The 21,904-nt window shown below is 39.1% G+C and overlaps 1 protein-coding gene across 2 annotated transcripts; it reads right to left on the reverse strand.

The window, feature by feature from the left end:
- Positions 1-3,531: 3,531 nt before the first annotated feature.
- On the reverse strand, positions 3,532-20,722 carry C3H5orf46 (chromosome 3 C5orf46 homolog). Of its 2 annotated transcripts, none has more exons than XM_010383370.1 (4): positions 20,622-20,722; positions 15,527-15,671; positions 10,577-10,634; positions 3,532-3,740 (listed from the first exon to the last, which is right to left on the reverse strand). In XM_010383370.1, the coding sequence occupies exons 1-3, from the start codon at positions 20,689-20,691 to the stop codon at positions 10,586-10,588; spliced, it is 264 nt and encodes an 87-aa protein (XP_010381672.1). In that variant the 5' UTR covers positions 20,692-20,722; the 3' UTR covers positions 3,532-3,740; positions 10,577-10,585. The 2 variants fall into 2 exon arrangements, with proteins under 2 accessions (XP_010381672.1, XP_010381671.1); XM_010383369.1 differs by lacking the exon at positions 3,532-3,740 and adding an exon at positions 6,260-6,488.
- Between the last annotated feature and the right edge of the window lie 1,182 nt (positions 20,723-21,904).

Consider the following 21,904-nt stretch of genomic DNA (forward strand, 5'->3'; position numbering starts at 1 on the left):
GAACTTTTATACATTTGCATACATTTTTGTCTTTATGTCTTCAGAAACATCCTGGAAGTGGAAGTGCAAGGTCCAGAATTATATGATGTCTAAAATTTTGATAACTAGTCACACATTTCAATTGGAAAGAACAGTTGGTATCTCAGGTGATTGAGGTCAGAGAAGTGCCATTTCCAAAGATGGGATTAGGGACCCAAGACAACACCTAGGGTATGGTTGTTCTCCCTGAGCTAGCTGTAAATCCCTTTTTATTATGTGCTGGAGGATCAAGCCATGCAAGGTATGAATTATATGATTTCTGAGTTTCATGTCTAAGACAGGCAATACAAACAGACAGGTACGTACAATTTATTTGCTACATTATTTTTTATTTTAGAAAGCAACCAGATGAAGAACTCTCAGGCTACTGAGGCAGGTTAAAGACAGCAGAGGGCGCTCATAGGTTATTAGCAAAATCAAGGAAACCATTTTGTATATCTGCAAGGTAGGTAATAAGAAATATCAGCACCTTCTATTGCATTCAGTTTCTCATTGGGGATTCACAACTAAATGGCAACTACCTGATGCTCCCCCTTTCTAGTAACTACCTCTGACTTCATTTCAGGCATTGCTAAATGGTGCATTCTTTGTTCTGTCATTAACTGTCTCATTATCAGATGAGAACTTGTTTTCTGATACTGACAATGACCATAATAACAGTGATAGCTATTAGTCATTCATTGTTTCCTCTATATATTTTTGATTCAACAAATCATCATTGAATATTGATTGCAGGATCTTTGCTGGACAGGAAGCGTAGAGTAATAAATTGTCAAGACCCGTATCTCCATGGATTTTACAATGTAAAGGGAGAGATAGAAACCACACAAATAAACATGGGTAAAAGGATAATTATAAGTTATGATAATAACAATAAAGGAAAAGAATAGGATCCTAAGAAAGGTAATAGTGACAAGAGATTCCCTGTTTATTTTAGGTCATTTCTATGGACATGCCAAGTTGGGACTTGAGGTTGGAAGACCCATCTTAACCAAATAATATTCTGTGTGGAAGGTACTGAGTGTGTGCATATCCTGAGGATAAGGAGAAGTTGGCTTCTTCAAAGAACTGAAACATCACCTGTGTGGCTGTAGCCCTGGGAGCAGGAGCACAGGGACGCAAACCAAGGTCAAACCACGCATTGGGTGTCATGGTCATGGCCCCGTTTTTATCCTAAGATCCCAGGAAAGCCTTGGGAAGTTTTGTATCCAATGTTCTCCATATACCTGAGTGGCAACACTGCATATCCACTTGCATTAGTCAGACTCCTACGAGTCATTCCTGATACTTCCCTCTCCCTGACACGTCATATTGAACTAACCACCATGTCCTGTCAACCTAATGTCTTTATATCCTCTTGAATCCTTCCACATGGTTCTGTCTGCATTGACACTCCCTTGCTCAAGAACTTCTGGCTGGCTTCCTGCTTTACTCTGGACCCCTCCGTCTAGCCTGCACAACAGCCAACTGATCTTTTAAAAATGCAACAATGATCATATGTATTCCAATGCTCAAAACCCTTTGGTGGCTTTCCATTGTTCTTGGATTTAAGAATAAAATCCTGACCACGACCTATGAGGTCCTGTAAGACTTACTTTCTTCCCTAACTCTCATTTGCTTTCCGGCCACCTTGCCCTTCCTTCATGGCTAGAGCACAATATACCCGGCCCAGGACTTTTGCAAATACCATTCATTCTACTATAAATGCCTCTTTTCCTTCATTGCCTTATGAATTTTGTCCTAGTCAACCACTTTATTATTTCTCTCTTGAGATCTCAGCATATGTCTTAGGAACTTTCCCTCACCCAGTTGTTATACATTTGTGACAGCTTCCAAGAGAACCGTCTTCCTTCCTTCCCTAGCAAGTCTCTCAAAACATAATTATAGGTTTATGTAGGATTATTGGATGATTATTTGCATCTCCCATTTTTTTGTGAGCTCCAAGATTGTTCAGTATTTAAATTGTGTGGTTTTGGGAGTATATACATATGTTAAAATTCTTTAAGTGTATACTTTAAATGCATGCAGTTTTTGTACATCAATTATAAGTTTAGAAAATTAGTCATATGCTGTGAGTCAATAAAGAGTCCATTTGGGCCAATAAGGGAATGGCTACATTTTGATGGCTTTTTCACAATATCCATCTGCATTTTTAAAAGTGCCCTTTGATTTTGCAATTCGATTTTTGAAAATCTTTTATAAAAACATTAAACAAAAATGTTTTTATACAAATATGAGTGAACATGCTTATACATGTAAGCATGTTTATTGCAGAATCCTTTGAAAAGCTAAAAAATAGAAACAATATGAAAGTCTATGAATAGGGAAATTATGAGCTACTGAATAAGTTTTTAAAGATTTATATCTGTTTACCTAAACTAAACGCCACAAGAAATTATTCAAGAAGACAGTCAAGCTGCAGAGTCAAGCACTCGCCCAAACCCCACTCTACATGTGAATATGTTTGGATATGTCTGAATAGGCAGGAACAACAGCATCAATATTGGTTGCTGATATGGCTGGTTTGGGGATAATGGGATTAGTGTGAGAGATTGTTAACTTTTAAAAGTATATACACATTTACACATTCCCCTCATTTTTCCCTCTCACATGGTGAGCATATACCACTTTAATAATTTTTGAATCTCAGTTTTGAAGAAAACATTTTGCCAATTAGTACACATTAAAAAGTAATTCCTCTCACCTAGGTAATGGGTAGATAGGCACAGCAAACTACCAAGGCACACATTTATCTTTGTAAGAAATCTGCACGTCCTGCACATGCATCCCAGAACATAAAATAAAATGAATTTTTTTTAAAAGAAAGTAATTCCTCTCACTCTCAAAATAAATACAAAAGGAAATCAGTCACCCAGACTTTTGTCCAAGTTTGGCTCCAGCATTACCCAGTGATCTTATCAGATTCTCAATTGCATCATTTCAAAAGGGACTAATCATATCTAATTTTTGTACTAAATATGAGGATTCAATGAGGTAACATTTAAACAGGACCAAGTGTGGAAGGTATCCTAATGAAATCTGTTTCTTTTTTTTTTTTTTTTTTTTTTTTTTTTTTTTTTTTTGAGGCGGAGTCTCGCTCTGTCGCCCAGGCTGGAGTGCAGTGGCCAGATCTCAGCTCACTGCAAGCTCCGCCTCCCGGGTTTGCGCCATTCTCCTGCCTCAGCCTCCCGAGTAGCTGGGACTACAGGCGCCCGCCACCTCGCCCGGCTAGTTTTTGTATTTTTAGTAGAGACGGGGTTTCACCGTGTTAGCCAGGATGGTCTCGATCTCCTGACCTCGTGATCCGCCCGTCTCGGCCTCCCAAAGTGCTGGGATTACAGGCTTGAGCCACCGCGCCCGGCCGAAATCTGTTTCTTAAGAAAGGTAGGTAGGTTTGAAGGATTGTAGGGCCATCCTTGAATGTCAAGAACTGCCATAGTCTGAGTTTTGGTTTAAGCTTTCTTCTGTGACTGAAATGCCCTTCCTTCTTCTTCTCCATATCTTCAAATCCTTTATCATCCATCAAGTCATGGATCAAATATTATTACATCAAAGAAATCTTTCCGGATTTCTGGGGGAGCATGAATGGTTCTTTGTGCTGGTTCCCATGTTCCCATGTCTGTGCCTCTGTTATGCTGTGCCCTGTTGAGTATATTTAGTTGGTTATGCACATATATCTTCTGCATCAAGACTGTGAGCTACTTGAAAGCAAAAATCATGGGATATTCAACTGTGTACCCTTACTATCTTGCCCTTGGCTAGAAGCTCTATGATTTAAATTTCTTCGCTTCTTGCAAAATACAAGAAACATTTACAGAACAGCTGCTCTCTGGTAAACACTGTTCTAATTGCTCACGATTAGATTGCACCAGGAACATTGAACAGAAGAGGCCAAATTCTTGCCTCGTGGAGCTTACATTTTAATGAAAGTAGGCAGAAAAAGGAATGAAATAAATCAAGTTTTAACATTGTGTTAAAAGATATGTATTAAAAAATATATATCCATAGGAGAAAAAATTAAGCAGCCAAAGAAGATAGACATATTAGGGCAGATGATGCAGTTTTAAATAAAGTGATCAAGGAAGGCTTCACTGAGAAGGTGATATTTAGGAGAAGACCTTAAAAAATGAAGGAGCAAGCCATGTAGCCATCTTGGGAAAGAGTAATTTAGGCACAGGGAAGAGGAAATTTAAGGTCCTATAAAAAGAACATACTTGGACTGTTTAAAGACTGACAAGGATCCCAATATGGTTGGAGTGAAAAGAAGAAAAATGATGAGTAGGAGAAAGCAAGGGAAGTGAATAGCTCAGATAGGATCTTTGCCACCATTGTAAAGAAATTTTAAAATGTAGCATTTGCTTCAAGAGAGATGGGAAATGGCAGAAAGAATTAATCTGAATTGAATTCTATTTAAATGGAATTACTCTATCTACTCAGCATTTCTGTAAAAAGCTAGGTGTAAATTCCCTCAGGTACTTGAGTCATGATAGAAAGTTTGGGATTTGGGACAGAATAGTGATGATGTAGATTGTGTCCTCAGCATGTCACAGGGAAATTCTCTGCTGGGAGTTAGACACACCTGGTTGGAACTCCCATGTAGCCTCTACCAGTTTTGGTATCTCAGGCATGATACCAATTAGCCTCCTTGAGCCTCAGTTTCTTCACCTGTCATATGCAGAAAACAATGCCTCCTCAACTCAATTCAATTACGTAGCGATTATGAGATTACAAGGAGATAATGGTGCGAAAGGGTCACAAAAGAAAAATTCTATGCAGATGAAAGACATTCTTGATCTTTAAGAACAGGTATACCTGCTGGCTGCAGACACGGGTCTTATTGGAGGGTAGGGGAAGAAGGCAATGAAGGGGAGGAAGAGGAAATACACATTGTAAAGCAGTTGGGAAATCTTCAAAATCTCTATAGATCATTGGAGATCTTTGTCGGCGACCTGTTAGGAATTTACCAAATCCCGTATTGATATGGCACCTTCCCAACCCCCAACATGAAAAAGTGATTTCAAAGTGTACAACAGACAGGTGAAGATAAAGGCAGAAAAGTTCTGGTAGAGTGTGTTTCTCACATAAAGGTAGTGTATTAATTAATATAGTTGTAGTAAATGCGTTATCCAGGCAGAAATCAGAGAGTCAACATCGGAAAAGAGATTTTGCAGCCACATTTGGTGGGGAGAAGCAGTTTGTGTGCCAGATACTGAATATAATAGACATCCTAGGTAATTTAGTTAAGTGGGATGTGATATTTGAAATTGACACAATCCCTAGAAAACGCAGTGTGAGTTGTCTGAATTTACTGTGGAAGGTAACATGCATTTTTCAACATTTGGTAGACATTCACTCTTGGTTTGTCTACCTGTATTATTAAAATTATTTTTGCTGCATGCAGACCTCTTTTGGCTAAGTAAAAACAGGAAGACAGACAAACAAACAAAACATTTATTAAACATACACTTGAGTTACTTCCAGAGTTTCTGTGTTTGGGAAGGACAAAACCCAAGACAGCTTTTGAGAACTCAGTAGAAGCAGCACATAGAAACATAGAAACTTTATTCTAGATTAGAGCACTGCTTTAATTGGCATCTTGCTCCATGACAAGATTTCAGTCTTGTCTTACTGTCTGCATTAAATAATTCTGGGAGAATACTGTATTTCTAGCTCTGCTGTCACATTTTCCTTCTGATAAGTGGGCAAGAACCACAGCCATGGCTGCAGAGGATCCACCTCTGTGTAATAAGGTGGTGGCATGAAAGGGCTGCACTAAACATTTCGAGGACTCTTCCATCCCTGACACTGCTATTCTATGAGAAAAATAGTGACTCTGGGGGAAGGCAATGATTTTACTAATTTTAAAAGGTCAGTTTTTAAGTTTACTAGCATAGGAAAGTGGGCTCAGATAGTTTTAAAATACTTTCCAAAAAAGATGTGTAAAACTTTTAACTCTGAAACTGCATACATTTTTAGGAGTTGAGAGCTTGTTTTGAGGTCAGGTTTTATTCCTCTTTCTGTCACTTATTGGCTCTGTGAATTTGAACTTGCTACATTATCTGGGCTTTAGTCCTCCTATTTTGAACCATTCTTTGATTATCCGTTTGAATATATAAACATATAAATATTCACCAGGATATATATATATATATATATATATATTTGGATCATTAAAACTTTAAACATGGCCAGAAAAAATTACTAATAGCAACACGAATCTTCTCAATCAACTATGTGATCCCAAAGCGCCATATTTATTCTAACTTTCTAAAAGCAAAAATGCAGTCGGGGTGTTCAAAATGAGTTCTGTTTGGTTGAAGCCAGAGCCTGAATCCTGAGAACTCGCTGGGAGTTGCTCTGAAGGCTCTGTCCTGGAGGACTTGTGAAGCAGAACTGGAAAAGCAGGATTTGGCTGCTCTTGGATTGTCCAGGAGCCACATGGGTATGTCCTTTGAAACACAAGTCAAAGAGAGGAAAGCAATTAACAAGTAGAGAGGATTTAAGATGTTAAATAAACCAAAGAACTTTTAACCTTTTCCTTAACATTTTTATGCTTCTGCACTATAAAATACAAGAGGTTTCATAATAAAGTCAACTATAATACATATTTAAGGAAATAAGCAACAACAACAAAAAAGGAAAAATTCCAAGTGTATAAAGAATCAGAAACAAGAATGAAGGGAGAATGTGCATTGAATAAACCCCTAAGGATAAGCTGAGTCACCAGTTTTACTGAGTTTCTGGATAGATAGATGATGAAAAAGAAAAAACTAAGTCACACAAGTCTTTTTTTTTTTTTTTTTTTTTTTTTTTTTTTGAGACAGAGTCTTTCTCTGTCACCCAGGCTGGAGTGCAGTGGCACCATACTGGCTCACTGCAGCTTCTGTCTCGCAGGTTCAAGTGATTCTTCTGCCTCAGCCTCCTTAGTGGCTGGGACTACAGGCACCCGCCACCATGCCTGGCTAATTTTTTTGGCTTTCACAGTGTTAGCCAGAATGGTCTCTATCTCCTGACCTTGTGATTTGCCCGCCTCAGCCTCCCAAAGTGCTGGGATTATAGGCATGAGCCATAGTTTCACTCTTGTTGCCCAAGCTGGAGTGCAGTGGCTTGATCTCAGCTTATCACAACCTCTGCCTCCCAGGTTCAAGAAATTCCCCTGCCTCAACCTCACAAGTAGATGGGATTACTGGCACGTGTCACCATGCCTGGCTAATTTTGTATTTTTAGTAGAGGAGGGGTTTCTCCATGTTGGTCAGTCTGGTCTCGAACTCCTGACCTCAGGTGATCTGCCCCCCTCGGCCTTCCAAAGCGCTGGTATTACAGGCGTGAGCCACCGTGCCCAGCTGTCACATAAATCTTACAAGCAGAAAAGAGGAATCTGACTTTAGGGAAGGCATTTTTTTTTCTTGCCTAATTTCTAAAAGAAAAATTTTCCGTAAGACTTCATGAAAGGGTTACAAGTGACATTGTGGCCAAGGGCGGTTTTGCTCATCCGGTGCACTGGAATTTCCTGTCTGACTTACTTATTCTTAGATCCCTCCCTAGGAAGCTCTGACGGAGCCAGTCTAAGCATAAAAATCTAGTGTGTCCTGTAGTAGATTTTGTCTTAATCCAAAACACTTGTATAGAAATTAAGAATTCATTAAGTGACTTTCTATCCATTACCTCTTTTGATAATTTTAGTAATCTAGTGAGGTTCATCCAAATTTGTTCTTATGCAGGAAAGAAAATTTGTATTTAAAATATCAAATGACTTAAGACACAAAAAAAAGATGACTTGAATTCATATGATTTTAAACAATGCAGGACAAGTGGAGTTAGAATTTTAAGTCTATTGAAAATATTAAGGCCAGTAAAAATCATGCCAATGTTGTTCAGTAGAGGTTGAGAGGCTCTCAGATGAAACCAGGTATTCAGTTATTGGATATTTTTCCAAATACTGTACCTCTCTCTACTCATCATATCAGATAGTGTGTAGAATCTCTTCTCTCAGAGTTCACCTTATTTGTAGCGCATTCATAATGCTTATCCCTTCCTCCAGATATTCTTTATCTTTTCCAAGGCATTCCCAAGGCCCCTTTATACATAACTTTATCATTTCCTTCCACAGTTATGAGATACACAGAGCTACGTGATTGCTGAGTCCATAAACTTCTCAATAGCCAGCTAGGTTTTCATTTCAGTAGCATTCACTGATTGACATTGTAGGTATGGATTAAAGAAGAGTTAAAGAAACTTGTTAAAAAAATAAATAAATAAAGGAGGGACTGGCTGGGTGTCGTGGCTCATGCCTGTAATCCTAGCACTTTGGGAGGCCGAGGTGGGTGAATCACTAGGTCAGGAGTTCGAGACCATCCTGGCCAACATGGTGAAACCTCATCTCTACTAAAGAAAATGCAAAAATTAGCCAGGCATGGTGGTGCACACCTGTAGTCCCAGCTCTTGGGAGGCTGAGTTAGGAGAATCAATCACTTGAACCCAGGAGGCAGAAGTTGCAGTGAGCCTAGATGGCACCACTGCACTCCAGTCTGGGCAACAGAGTGAGACTCCATCTCAAAAAAAAAAAAAAAAAAAAAAAAAAAAAAAAAAAAAAAACAATGTTGATAAGAGAAACATAAGATCTATCTATCCAACTATCTATCTTAATTTAGGAAATGCCAGCTGCATGCCATGTCTCATACCTATAATCCCAACAGTTTAGGAGGCTGAGGTGGGCAGACCACTTGAGGCCAGGAGTTCGATATCAACCTGGGCAGCATGGTGAAACCCTGTCTCTACTAAAAATACAAAAATTAGTCTCTTCCTTAGTTGCTTCCTTCTCCTTAGTTTAATGTTTTTTTTTTTTTTTTTTTTTTTTTTTTTACATCCCTAGATTGAGCCATTCCTCCCGGCTCATCAGGGCATCTTAAGTTGATCATGCATCAATTCCAATTTTTTCATATGCAGTTAAAAAAAATATGGTATTAAGATTCCCTGTGTTTTAAAAATTCATAAGGAGAAAAGTGGGGCTCAGGCAGGTAAAGTGCCCTGACCATGGTTACACAACCATTAAGTGGCTGATGTAGAAGTTGAACTTACATCTTGTCTGTGTGTTCTGCTCTTTCTGCTCCTCCATGTGGCCTTGCCTATTGGACTACGTCATAGACCAGACCTGTAGGGTATACTCTAAGGATCTGGGGTGTGGGGTCCAAAAATTATAGGTGTGTACCAGAAGCCTGAATGAAGGTAAAGTATTAGGACACCTGCAAGAAGAGAGAGACTGTTCTCTGAGAAGATGGGAATGAAAACATACAAACAGAAGTGACTGAGTTTAAAAGCTTAATTGACCTTAGGGTAAGAGTCAGGCGTGTCTGGGTTGGGCATGTTTTGATTTCAATGCCCAAGCCTGATTCTCATCCTTAGAAGCAGATGGGAAAGGGTGGACTAAGTTCTGGGGGAATACAATAGTAGCTTTCTGAACTTACATTAATCACACCCAGATTATGAAATGGAGCCAATAGGGAAAAGGAGTATTTCGAGACCAGATCATAAACAGAAGTTGGGAAAGGCCACACTTCCTGAATATGCATATAGAGTAACTCAGCTGAGCAAAGGAGTAGTGTTGTATTTCTATGAACATCTTGAGATGTGTCTTAGATTGCTTAGCTTAATCATTATTCTCCGCTGCCTTCTCCTATACTATTCTGCTCTGTTCTCCAGTAGCACCATGGCTTAGAGATACAGCACAGGCCCTGGAATCAGGCTGCTTGAATTCAAATTCTGTCTTCCTCCTTTATTAATAGAGCTACATTAGCAAACCTCCCTGAGCCTTTATGTCCTTATTTATAAAATTTAAGAATAATAATGTCTATTTTGCATAGGGATTATGAATTAAATTAAATACTACATAGCACTTAGTCATTAATCACTTAGCTTAATGCCTGAAACAGAGTAAGAACACCGTTCATACCAGTTACTAATATTACTACTTTCCCAGATCTAACACTTCTGTGTTTATATTTCAATACGCATTTTCAGGAGAGAGCTGAGTAGGGAAAAACAAGTATTTCTGAGCACTCAAACTATATTGTTTGCCCATAAATCTAACTGCGTGAGATAGAAAGTTTGTTATCCTTTTTCTTTGAATTAGGTTCAGCAAATTTCACTCTTCTCATGAGTAACTAACTGCATGACTACATGGGTCCTTAGATTGTTAGTGCATGCTAGCCCTCATTTCACAGGCTGAACTTGTACAAAGCAAGTTCCTAGCAGAGTTGTGACAGGAACCAGGTCTCCAAACTTGCAATCCTTATTCACTTCCTCTCACAGTTGTACCTCCTGTCTTAAGAAAATTTTATTATTAGAAACTTGTACATGATAAAAGTACATTCATTTAAGATTAATTAAAAAAAACTACAGTAAGAATTTTTTTTAAATATACTTTTTCTGCTTGTAGGTAGACATGGGTAACCAAAATTATTAAATAAAACTAGACAGACCCTTTTTCCTTTGTCCAATACACTGTTATTTCAGTTGTAAATTTTAAGTGAAAAATCACCTGAGGATGTCACTTTGATGAATGCTTTCCTTGATTATCATCAAATTCCATAAATCCTCTTGAGAAAAAAAGAGAAAATAAGAATTAGAATTCAGACTGAACAGGAGTGTTAGAGTGATCACAAAGGTGCTGTATAATGTTTGAGCCATACTGTTCTTCTCCAGATTTTTCTATGTCAGAAAGAAATAAGACCTAAAATTTCCACATAGTTCATAGTGGACAAGCAATTTGTGCACAATTATCTTTTTGCACCTGCCAACAAACCCATTAGTTAGGTATCTATTCACACATAAACTCCATAAAGGCATATATTTTGGCATATTTTTTCAGTAATATATTCCCAGCACCTAGAACAGTGCATGGAAAATAGTAGAAATTAATAAATATTTATTGAATGCATTTTTATTGTCTCTTTTTGTGTGTGAGAAAACGTTTGAAGCTCAAAGATTAAACAACCTGTCCAAAGTACATGGCTGGTAAGTTGCAAAGAAAAGTTAAAAACTTGGCTCTCCAGAGTCATTACTAAATGCTAGAAACATTATGCCCTATGGCTTAAGGACTGGGTACCAGGATATCTGCTGAGATCGTAGAAGATAACTAAAATGTGGTTTGTGAATTATAGTCTAGTGGAGAAAACAGACAACTCAGATACAAGTAATTTAATACAATGTGGGGATAAAAGTTGTTTTGAAGATTTCTGCAAAGCATTATGAAATCCCTGAACATGAAAAACTGAAATTTCTGATGTCTGTGACTTTTTTACAGAATTCGTTTCTGAATTGGGCTCTAGAAAATGATGAGACTTGCCAAGTGAACAGAGTGGGGTTTTGGTTTGGGGGCTAGGCATTTTCAGCAGAGGAAAAAATCACATGCACAGATATTGGGGGTTTATACAAACGTGACCTGCTGTAAAATGAAACTCATTTGTCATTGGGCTTAAGGTTGCACAGGTGAAAAATGTGACTGAAAGATACACTGGCATCAGAGAAGGACCTTTGACATCAGCCTAATGCATTTACTTGAATTTTGGAGACAATGGAAATTCATGAAAAACTTCTAAGCATGGCAGTTATATGACCAAATTTACATTTTTTGATATAAGTTCTGGTAGTAGGTAGAAGATGAATTGGTGAGGCAGAAAGAAAGTAGAACTTATTAGAAATCCAACAAAAAGAGAGAAAGAAAAGAGTGGAATTTATTAGAAATCCAATAAAAAGAACTTGGGAAAGAGATGATGAAGGACTCAACTTGACCAGCTAGTCAGTGGAGCTGAGAAAGAGAAATGTATATAGGGTGCATATACTTATACCTGAGGACGGTATATAAGGTAGAACATTCAGCAATTCAATGAAGGTGGTGATGAGCAGGAAGGATTTGAGAAGACCCTTAGGTTTCTGGATTCTGGGTGGATGACGATGTGACTTAATGAGATATGGAGGAGGGTTTTGAGTGAGATGATGGGCTTGGCTTTAGACCAGTGAAATTTGAAACAGTAGTAGAAAAACGATGGAATTTTGTAGCAAGCAATCAGTTATTTCATCTGGAGCTCAGGAAAAATATTGCAACAGAAATGTGAATTTGAAGCTCATTAGATTATAGGCAGTATTCCCAATGTGTAAACTGCAATGTGAAAAACCAAGCACATTTGGAATTATAAGGAACAATGACATTTGGTGGGCAGGTGCATGAAGAAAAGTCAAATAAAAAGAATGAGAAAGAATGACTAGTGGTAGAGACAGAACAATGAAAATATGTCATGGAACCCACAGGGGAAAATATTCCCAAGAATTAAGGGCTCTCAAAGGGTGAGAGGAATTAAGAATATGTATATTTTTCAGAAAAATGATGAGCAAAATGCAGTCTAGGTAGCTCCGAGGTAATCCAAAAGCAAGTGGAGAAAACAATCCAGTCTATTCACTGTCCCCAAAGCTTGTCTCTAGCATTTATTATGCATCTGACACACCACTTAGGCATCATACATATTGGAGTAAATAAAGTAAAATTCTCACCTTTATGAATCTTTGTTATTCCTCTCATTCTCTCTTCCAAATCAAATCTGTTCAGTCATTCAAGGCCCAAATTACATCTTGCCTTTGCCATAAACGCTTCCCTAAGCACATTGGCCCCACTGACAGCTCCTTTCACTGGAAACTGCCTGTGATATTTGGCTGACATTTATCTTGCCAGACTTATTGCATTGTGCATTGGCTTATGTAATTCTACCATAAGGACTGCAAATTATTTGAGGAGAAGAGATTAAGAGTCTAGATTTTTCCTTCACAATCCATGTCCCCGTTTTGTACATGTTAAGTGCTTAGCCATACTTTCTGATGTCTCCTCCTATCCTCCACCCCCTATTTTGCTTATGGTCTTCCCTTGAACAGGGAATTATGGGTATGCTTAAGTCCTGGCTCTACCACCCGCAGATTTATCTCTTGAGCAGACATTGCTGTGTCTTTGAGCAAAGATCCTTCAGGATTTCTCAGTCATATTAAGGTAGATGGGCTTTAGGTCTCATCTGCAATATATCTTTCCTTAATTAATGAATCCAAGTGGCTGACACTATACAGCAGGTACTGTGCTCTTGCAACCAGTCAGGTGATCTGGTCTCTACTTTCACTTAGCTACTTGATTAAAAATAAATAAGTCATTTCAGATGATAACAAATATTATGACACTGTAACAAGGTAAAGTGAGAGAATAACAGGCAGTGGGAATGGAAGAAGACAGTATTAACAAGAATGGTCATAGAATAGTTTCTGAAGAAGTGACTTTGAGATTAGCTGCAGGCCCAAGAACTAGTCATGAGAAAACGGGAGCATTTTAGAAAGGAGAGAGAGCAAGGGAAGAGTAATAATTTCTAGCAACAGAAAGAAGGCCATTTTCTCAGAATATAATGAGGGAAAGGGAAATCAGTAGATGAAGGGCCATTTCTGAGCCTAGAGTGAACAACAATTCTTTAGCATATCACAGAGTCAACTCTTATGGCTAACACAGAGAAAAATGTCCTATTTTATACTTGCAAAATTCCCTAGGGAAGGAATGAAAAGAACTATTAGTGTTTTAACTCCTTGCTTTGCTGTGTGAATGTAACAACACTAATTCAACTGGAGCCTAATCTGTAGTTTGTATCTAATGGGTGGTGCTCCTCTTGTTGGCCTATGGCTTTCCTTCTTGTTTACATTAACCATCTTGGAAAGATAACAGTTGCAAAAGCACCCACAATAGGAAATGTAGCAATTTTAAAAAGCACCTGGGAGTTTTAACTATTTGTGGAGAAGGATTGCCTGTAGAACACTGCCCAATCAGATGACAATCTATCCCTTTAAGCAGATGAGAGATTACAAAACCCCCGATTACTCCTACACGGAAGTGGTTCTTAATCTGCTATTGGTTAAAGATCCCTTTGAGAATCTAATAGAAGTCATGAACACTTTCCCCAGGAAAATGCAAAACACACACACACACACACACACACACACACACACACACACTGACACAAAATATTAATAAGGGCTGGGCGTGGTGGCTCACGCCTGTAATCCCAGCACTTTGGGAGGACGGGTGGATCATGAGGTCAGGAGATCGAGACCATCCTGGCTAACACGGTGAAACCCCGTCTCTACTAAAAAAAAAAAAATACAAAAAATTAGCCGGCGCAGTGGCGGGCGCCTGTAGTCCCAGCTACTCAGGAGGCTGAGGCAGGAGAATGGTGTGAACCCAGGAGGCGGAGCTTGCAGTGAGCTGAGATCTGGCCACTGCACTTCAGCCTGGGCGACAGAGCGAGACTCCATCTCAAAAAATAAAAAATAAAAAAAATAATAAAAATGTAAAGGCTTTCTGGAACTTTAAGGCCCATCCATGCAGCCCAGAACACCTGATCAAGGCATGACTTTTGAAAATTTCTGTATATCAGAACTACCTGAAAAGCTTGTTGGAAACCATATCCACGGCCTTGTCCCCAGAAAAATGCAAAATGGGTTGCAGAAATCAGCATTTAAAAAAATAAATTCCCCCAAGGGATTCTGTAACAGGTGGATAGACCACACCTAGTGAAACTCTGCCTCAGGATCTATATGGGAGAAAATTAGAGAGCAGAGGCTTAGCGCGGTGGAAACCAAAAGCACCTGGAAATTCAGAAGAGTGAATTTCATCCTGGAGCACTGAAATTCGGGAGATTAATATGGGGAGAATAAAGCATACAGTAAGGTAACAGTGTCAAATCGGAACTACATAGGCAAAAATAACATGTATTGGGAATTAGACACAGGCTTGGAAGCAGGCTGAGAATATTGGAAAGACTCTGGGATTGGTGATCTGCCCGAAGGCAGTCCCTCATAATGAAACCAACACTCATGCTGAGAGGTTCTCTCGTTTGTCTCTAAAGAGAGGTTTTCTACTGTCTCTGCTAACCTTCTTGAGCTACTCAAGCTAGAAAATATAGGCAGCATTCATCACACCCATCACTAATGAGCGAATCACTACCTCTTATCTTCATCACATAATCACAGTGCTTACCCGGGGCGGGCCATCTATTATTTTAACTTTACAGTTAAAATAGGAGCAAATAGAGGCCTTCAGAGTGGGAGGGCCTTGTTCAAGACCACCTAGTAAAATAGCACCTGAGTTAGAATCGGAACTTGGCTTTTCATTCCTTACTCTAGTGCTCTTCCTCCTCCCTATTTGGTCCTGAGATTAAATTAAAAAAAAAAAAAAAAAAAAATTCCTGTATGGAACCACTTGATGGGAATGTGCTTTCCCCCAAAAAGCTCAGGGCAGTGAATTCAGATGCAAAGTATATTTTAAGTAGAGCAACATTTTTCAATGAAAAATAACACATTTACTGGTGCCACAAATTATGTTTCTCATATATTTTAATGCCATGTGATCATTGTGTGGTCATTATGAACAGAGAACTGAACAAAAAGCAACGTTTGTCTCAGTGCTTACGTGCTCCTGGACATGGAGCGGAGGATGAACTCAACTGCATTCTCAATGATCTCTGTGCCCAGGAGGTTTAGGAATTTGGGGAAGTCTGGCTTTGGGTCTTTGCCTGAGTCATCTGGCTTGTCATCTGGCTTGTCTGGTTTGTCATCTGAAAAACAGAACAGAATCTCAGAGGTGATTCTCAGCAACAAAGAAGAAAGTCTCCTTTCCATGTGGGGAACTCTTGGGATTCTTTCTGACCCACTCACTAATTTCATAGCCTTATATGGTTATATTCATCGAACATTTAATGCCTGTCTGGATAAAATCTTCACATGCATTATCTCATTTATTTGTAAAAACAAACAAAAAGACCGACTGATATTGATACTTAGGTAGACACTGGCACTGCCTTGTGAGTGAGAAAAGCAAAGTTCCTAGAAGCTAACTACTTATCTCAGAGTTAAGCAGCCAGTAAGTGCCAGTGCCAGGACTGACATACAAAATGTCTGCTTTTCCATGTGATCTCCATGCCCATCGTAATAATAATATTAAAGATAAATTATCAACTGGGTGAAGTGGCTCATGCCTGTAATCCCAGCACTTTGGGAGGGCGAGATGGGAGAATTGCTTGAGGACAGGAATTTGAGACCAGCCTGGGTAGCATAGTGAGACTTCCATCTCTACAAAAAGTAAAAAGTAGCCAGGTGTGATGGTGCACACCTGTAATCCCAGCTACTTGGGAGGCTGAGGCAGGAGGATCTCTTGAGCCCAGAAGAAAGGACTGTAGTGAGCCATGATCGTTCCACTGCACTCCAAGCCTGGGTGACAGAGTGAGACCCTGTCTCTAAGAAATAAAATAGATAAATACAAATGAACCATTTGTTGAGTACATGTCTAAGATGATCTACATGGATTGTCTTATTTTATCATAGCAACTCCACAAGGTAGGAACAATTATCCCAATTTAAAGGTAAAGAAATATAATTTGAGAGATGTTTAGAAACTGGTTGAAAGTCGCACAGTTAGTAAGTGGCAGAAATACAATTCAAACCCATGTCAGTTTGGCATTAAAACTTGGATTCTAAAGTACTCTATGATGAGCTGCACAGTCTTTGATGGAAAAGTTATGCAGTTTGCACTTCTTTTAGAAGATTCAGAATAGTATAACAATAATGATGACAAAGAAATTCTATCACTTGCATATCACCTAGTAGTTTCGTAAACAGTGATTTTACAAATGTTGTGTAATTTTACCCCCTGAGCAATCTTACAGAGTATGCGTTTTTTTAGCTCACTGAACTGAGGAAGTGAAAAGATTAAGTGGCTTACGGAAGACCTCACAGAGAGTAAGAAAAATGCTGGGATGATGACTGCAGGCCTCTTACACTAGATTCTTTTTTTTTTTTTTTTTTTTTGGTGAGAAAAAGTCTCACTCTGTTGCCAGACTGGAGTGCCGTGGCACAATCTCAGCTCACTGCAACCTCCACCTCCCAGGTTCAAGTGATTCTCCTGTCTCAGCCCCCCAAGTAGCTGGGACTATAGGCGCCCTCCACCACGCCTGGCTAATTTAGTTGAGACGGGGTTTCACCATGTTGGCCAGGATGGTCTCGATCTCTTGACCTTCTGATCCATCTGCCTCGGCCTCCAAAAGTGTTGGGATTACAGGTGTGAGCTACCGTGCCCGGCCCTCTTACACTAGATTCTTAACCGCCCGTTGGAATGAGGGCCAAGGATCCAGAGTGAGGTCGATTACATCCAAGATCCCTTGCGGGCTTTTTGACTTTGCTTGGTTGTCTTTATTCCCAGGAGATGAGAAGAGATGGAAGAGTAACAGTAGCTACATGTGGTCTCCCCTCTGAGCCCTGGTCACAGGATAAAGTGGGACCTTTATTTTTTAATTTTACTGTTGCCTGACAAGTAATGTTACCAGACTGGGTAAATAAAAATACAGGATGCCTAGTTAAATGTAAATTTCAGATAAACAACAAATGCTTTTCTGGTACTATAAGAATGATCCATGCAGTAATTAGGACACACTGATGCTAAAAGATTATTCATTGTTTATCAGAAATCCAAATCTAACTGTGTTTCTTGTATTTTATCTGGCAACCTCAGCACAAGTTTTAACTCAAGAAGTCCCAACTTCTAGACAATGTACCCCTGACTTTGGATAAAGAAATGTAACTACCTTTTGTGTGGAGGTTGTCAAATTATGTCAAAAACTTTACATCTATATTATATCCTAAAATGAAAACTAGTAGTGAAAAACATTGGCAGGCAATTCTATGAGCGTTTATTGTTTACTATGACACAACTAAAGATTTGATAGAAGCACCAGTTTGGGACTTATAACCAAAAGCAATATACTAATCATTACCTCTTCATATATCCGATTATTGGTTCCTTCATTCAAAAAGTATTTTTGAGCCTACTTTTTTAATGTTTTATTTTTGAAACAGGGCTTCACTCTCTCGCCCAGGCTGGAGGGCAGTGAAGTGATTATGGCTCACTGCAGCCTCAACCTCCTGGGTTCAAGAGATCCTCCCACCTCAGCCTCTTGAGTAGTAGGGACTACAGGCATATGCCACCACAGCTGGCTAATTCTTATATTTTGTGTAGAGATGGGGTTTCGCCATGTTGCCCAGGCTGGTCTCGAACTCCTGGGCTTGAGTGATCTGCACACATCAGCCTCCCGAAATGCTGGGATTACAGGCGTGAGCCATCGTGCCTGGCCCAAGCCTACTATTTTGTGCATAGTTATGCTAAGAGTCAAGGTAAAAAAAAGACAACTATAGATATGACCTTCACATAAAGTGCCGGGCAACCTAGGTACTCAGAAGGATTGTTTTGTTTTTATCGTGGGAAGGTGGTGGAAACAGAACTCATGTGTAAGATGCCTATTGTGCAGGTACTGCACCAGTGCTTTCAGCACATGCCTTAATCGTCATTCAGCTCAGTAGTGGCGTCACAATTACAGGAGAGAAGGCAGATGCTCAGGAAAATTAAATGACTCACCTGAAATCACTCATCTGGAAAGTGGCTGACCCAGGGTTTGAACCTGATTTTTTCTTAACTCCACAAAGCACATTATTCACATTCTATAATACAACCTCCAAACAATTGTTCTGTAAAGACACTTGCCAAGGGCAAAGCAGTAATTTCTTGCGTGAAAGATGAGATATATTCTCCCGTTTTTCTATCTGGCTACTTGCAAAATAAATTCTATTGACTTGTTATTTTAATATGACACTAAAAGCTGCCTTTTCAAGATGCAAGAAGCCTGGGATTGGAGTGGGTGGAAATCAAAATCTTGGCCTTACCTTGTGAACCCCATATATATATTGAGAGGTATTAAAGTGTAATGGATTGCATGTTCTGGAGTTTTATAGACCTGTCGGATTCCTGCCTTTAACAAAACATTAGCCATATAACCCTGCACACAGTGCTTAACTTTGCTATCTCTCAGTTTCCTCACATGTTGTCAGGATTGAGAGATATTTTATATAATATATACACACACACACACATATATATCTATATCATATATACATACATATATCATATATATACCACTTATCACAGTACCAATCCCAAGGTAAACTTACCTTATATAAATAAATAATAAATGAAAGAATAAATAAATAAATAAATGTTCTCTATTTTATTGTTACTACTAATAATAATAGCAACAAAATGACTTATAAAATTCACTTTCTCCTCTAGTACTTTAGAAGATAATATAAATTTTAAAAATGCTATTAAAATATCAAACCATTTATATCCTAGTAACAAATCTTCAAAGCCAATAGTTTAATATTTCCTTTTTTCAAGTATTATATGGGATAGCCTTTATTTACAGTAACTACTTCATTGAGTTTCTTAGTGAATGTGAACATAATTTCTTAACAAACAGTATTGCTGATATTTGTACAATTTTAATAGTTTGCAAAGTAATTATAAAAGCATATTCATTTGACCTGGTGAAGTTGATAGTTATCCCATTTTACAGATAAAAAAAAAACTGAGGTTCAAAGCAGTGAACTGATTTAACCAGTTTCAGAGTCTACAAGAGACAGGGTGGCGAATGGTCTTGGTATCAGATCTCACCTTTCACTTCACTGTAGTGATTTCTTTAGGAGTAGAATGGACTTAATAATCTCCCTGGCCATATCTAGAGTAATTCTGTTGTAATGTCTGCCTGAGTGTTGTTCAGCCAAGTTACATTCAAAGGATTCTGTTACTAAATGTTTGCACTCTCTCTGTTTTCTGGTCTCTCATTCTGAATGGAGCTCACAGTCTTTTGCAGACAAACAATAAATTAATTAATGAGAAGGCAGCATACAGCATGAGCTTCTATGTACTGGAAAAGGTGGGAAAGAAGTAGTTGCTTGATAATAGTAGAACGAATCTAGGAACTTAGGTTGCACTCCCAGGTGCCACTTCCACCTATATATATGCTCAAGTAACTTGCCCTCTGCAAGCTGAGTTTATTAACCTGCAAAAAGGAAAATGATAAAACTGCACATGTTTACATCATTGGATTACTATGAGAACCAAATGAGATTGTACATGACAACAATAGCAGGTAATATTTATTGCATGCTTATTATCAACCAGGTATGCTTCCAATTTGTTTCATTCCTTTTATTGAATTTTCATGATAACTTTATGAGAAAGTTAAATGTCCCCATTTATATGTGAGGCCTAGAGAGATTGAATAGCATTCCTAAAGTCACATTTCTGGTTAGTGGTAGAGCCAGGTCTAGGAGTTATATTCCAGAGTACATATTCTTCACCATTGAATATCATTAGGTATAATTATCAAAAAATAAATGCCAGTCAGCTGCCATGGAATTTATACTAGAATAGTGTCATTGTATCATAAGCACATAAAAAATTTCAAACTTCATACATCCACTGAAAATAGAGGCTAGGTTTTTGTTAAAATCCTACTTTCTTTGTGTTAGAAGACATACCTCTTGTCTCCCAGGCCAGTGCTCTTTCTGCAGTGCCCAAAGACCCCTTCTTTCTTTTATGTTCTGAATCAGTGCCACCAGCTTTCTCTAGTCACTGCTAACTACTGAACAATTCGTGGGCTGTGATCAGAAGCACTTACCTGCATAGCAGGTCAGGATTAAGACAAGCAGTCCCAGGACAACTGTCAGGCGAAGTACTGAGACAGCCATTCTGGTAGCACTGGGTATTGGTGCAGATAAATTGTTCAGATACATCTGAAACATTGCTCCATTTATAAGGTATAGATAGGTGACATCATCTGCTTTGGAATTTGGATTGTTGCACAAGATGTCTGAACAGCTTGCTTTCGGATCTGTACTAATGAGCTATGCCCTATCATTCAAACCAAACATTTTTCAAATAGGGAAAGAAAAACCCTCTTGATTTTAAACATTTGTATCTATAAAGGGTTCTGGAGTGAATCTCTTCAGGCTAGTTTCAAGGCCAGCATTGATAATTAGAGGGATATCAGATAGAATTACTCATCAGTGCCAAGCAGCAGGCAACAAATCAGATTGGCAGGGCAAGCCTACTCCCTCCCTGTACACTCTGTGCCTTCCCTCATGCTCTGGGACAATCCCTTCTCCCAGAGCCCTTTCACACCCCATCCCTCTGCTCTTGCTCTTCCTTCTTCCTCAGATACCCTCCTCCTCGTCTCTCTTTGGATCACTCCTATGTATTCCTCAGTTCAAATGGCCCGTCTTTGTGAAACCTTCATGATAACCACTCCACCCTTATCCAGGCAGAGTTTGTTACTTCATCATCTGTCCTACAGCACACTTGACCCCATTGTATAAGAACTAAGTGTTGGCTGGGCGCGGTGGCTCACACCTATAATCCCAGCACTTTGGGAGGCCGAGGTGGGCGAATCACGAGGTCAGGAGTTCGAGACCATCCTGACCAACATGGTGAAACCCCGTCTCTACTAAAAATACAAAAAATTAGCTGGACGTAGTGGCAGATGCCTGTAATCCCAGCTACTCAGGAGGCTGAGGCAGGAGAATCACTTGAACCTGGGAGGTGGAGATTGCAGTGAGCTGAGATCACACCACTGCACTCCAGCCTGGGTGACAGAGTGAGACTCTGTCTCAAAACAAACAAACAAACAACAACAACAATAACAAAACTGTCTTATTTATTTAACTTTTATTTTTCTCTTTTTTTCCCATCAACTTTTACTTTTATTTGAAGTTCTGGGCTACAAATGTAGCCATCAGGAATGTACAGGTTTGTTACATAGGTAAACATGTGCCATGATGATTTGCTGCACAGATCAAAAGACCGAGTCTCGCTCTGTTGCCAGGCTGGAGTGCAGTGGCATGATCTCGGTTCACTGCAACCTCTGATTCCCTGGTTCAAGGGATTCTCTTGCCTCAGCCTCCT

The sequence above is a fragment of the Rhinopithecus roxellana genome, chromosome 3 (assembly GCF_007565055.1).
Source record: "Rhinopithecus roxellana isolate Shanxi Qingling chromosome 3, ASM756505v1, whole genome shotgun sequence".
Lineage (NCBI taxonomy): Eukaryota > Metazoa > Chordata > Mammalia > Primates > Cercopithecidae > Rhinopithecus > Rhinopithecus roxellana.

Excerpts from the sequence above, each read along its gene's own strand:
- C3H5orf46 (XM_010383370.1), bottom strand. The coding sequence starts at position 20,691 with ATGGCTGTCTCAGTACTTCGCCTGACAGTTGTCCTGGGACTGCTTGTC. Across the intron at positions 15,672-20,621 it reads AATCCTGACCTGCTATGCAG|ATGACAAACCAGACAAGCCA; the intron begins GTAAGTGCTTCT and ends TCTGTTTTTCAG. Across the intron at positions 10,635-15,526 it reads CGCTCCATGTCCAGGAGCAC|AGGATTTATGGAATTTGATG; the intron begins GTAAGCACTGAG and ends TTTTTTCTCAAG.